This window comes from Cariama cristata, unplaced genomic scaffold (genome assembly GCF_000690535.1).
Source record: "Cariama cristata isolate BGI_N322 unplaced genomic scaffold, ASM69053v1 scaffold23449, whole genome shotgun sequence".
In the NCBI taxonomy this organism is placed as follows: domain Eukaryota; kingdom Metazoa; phylum Chordata; class Aves; order Cariamiformes; family Cariamidae; genus Cariama; species Cariama cristata.
The window spans coordinates 4,274-4,874 of NW_009634363.1; the positions used below are offsets into that span (position 1 = coordinate 4,274).

Here is a 601-nt window from a genome sequence, read left to right on the forward strand (position 1 = left end):
GGGAAGTACCTGGATGCCTACGACATTGTGCTGGAGAGCGATGAGACGCTGGATGTGGTCAACGGGATTCTGCGGTACATCCTTACTGAGACATGAGCTGGGAAGGCAGCACCCCAGCTTCGGCCCCTCAGCAAGGTGCCTGGGCAGTGAATGTCCTTGCCTTGACAAGGCTGGAGAGATCTGGTACCTGCTGGACTCCGTCCTGACGCTGGGCAGGCTCCCTGCCCTGGCTCTCATGTGTTGTGCACATCCCGACCTCGCTAACCCCCCTCGGTCAGCCCTGGAGCGGGAGGGGTGAGATGGAGGAAGCTTCTCCATTCCCTTTACCCGACCTGTGCCTGGCTCGGACTTCATCCCGCTCGGACTTCATCCCCGCCACCGCCTGGGGCCACAACAAACCATTTCATGTTTCAGGTAGAGATGTTCTGTGCTTTCTTCAGCAGTGGGGTGTGGAAATGGAGGTCGTTTGCTGTGGCTTGAGGACAGACCCGGTTTAGATGGAAGCTGTTCAGTTTTACTGTGTTCCTGTCTAAGAAAACAAGTCTCTCTCTTGTCCTGTTTTCTGTGGGCTTCGAAGCACCCCGGCTGAGCTCCGGTGGTG

The 601-nt window shown here is 57.2% G+C and overlaps 1 protein-coding gene across 1 annotated transcript in view; it reads left to right on the forward strand.

Annotated features, from left to right (window-relative positions):
* The window catches only part of NT5C3B (5'-nucleotidase, cytosolic IIIB), a gene marked incomplete at its 5' end in the record, with an annotated part of 4,004 nt that extends 3,908 nt beyond the window's left edge, over positions 1-96 (forward strand). The window contains one exon of the mRNA XM_009707128.1: positions 7-96. Within this exon, the coding sequence (XP_009705430.1) occupies positions 7-96 (90 nt within the window). The remainder of the gene's footprint in view (positions 1-6) is intronic.
* Between the last annotated feature and the right edge of the window lie 505 nt (positions 97-601).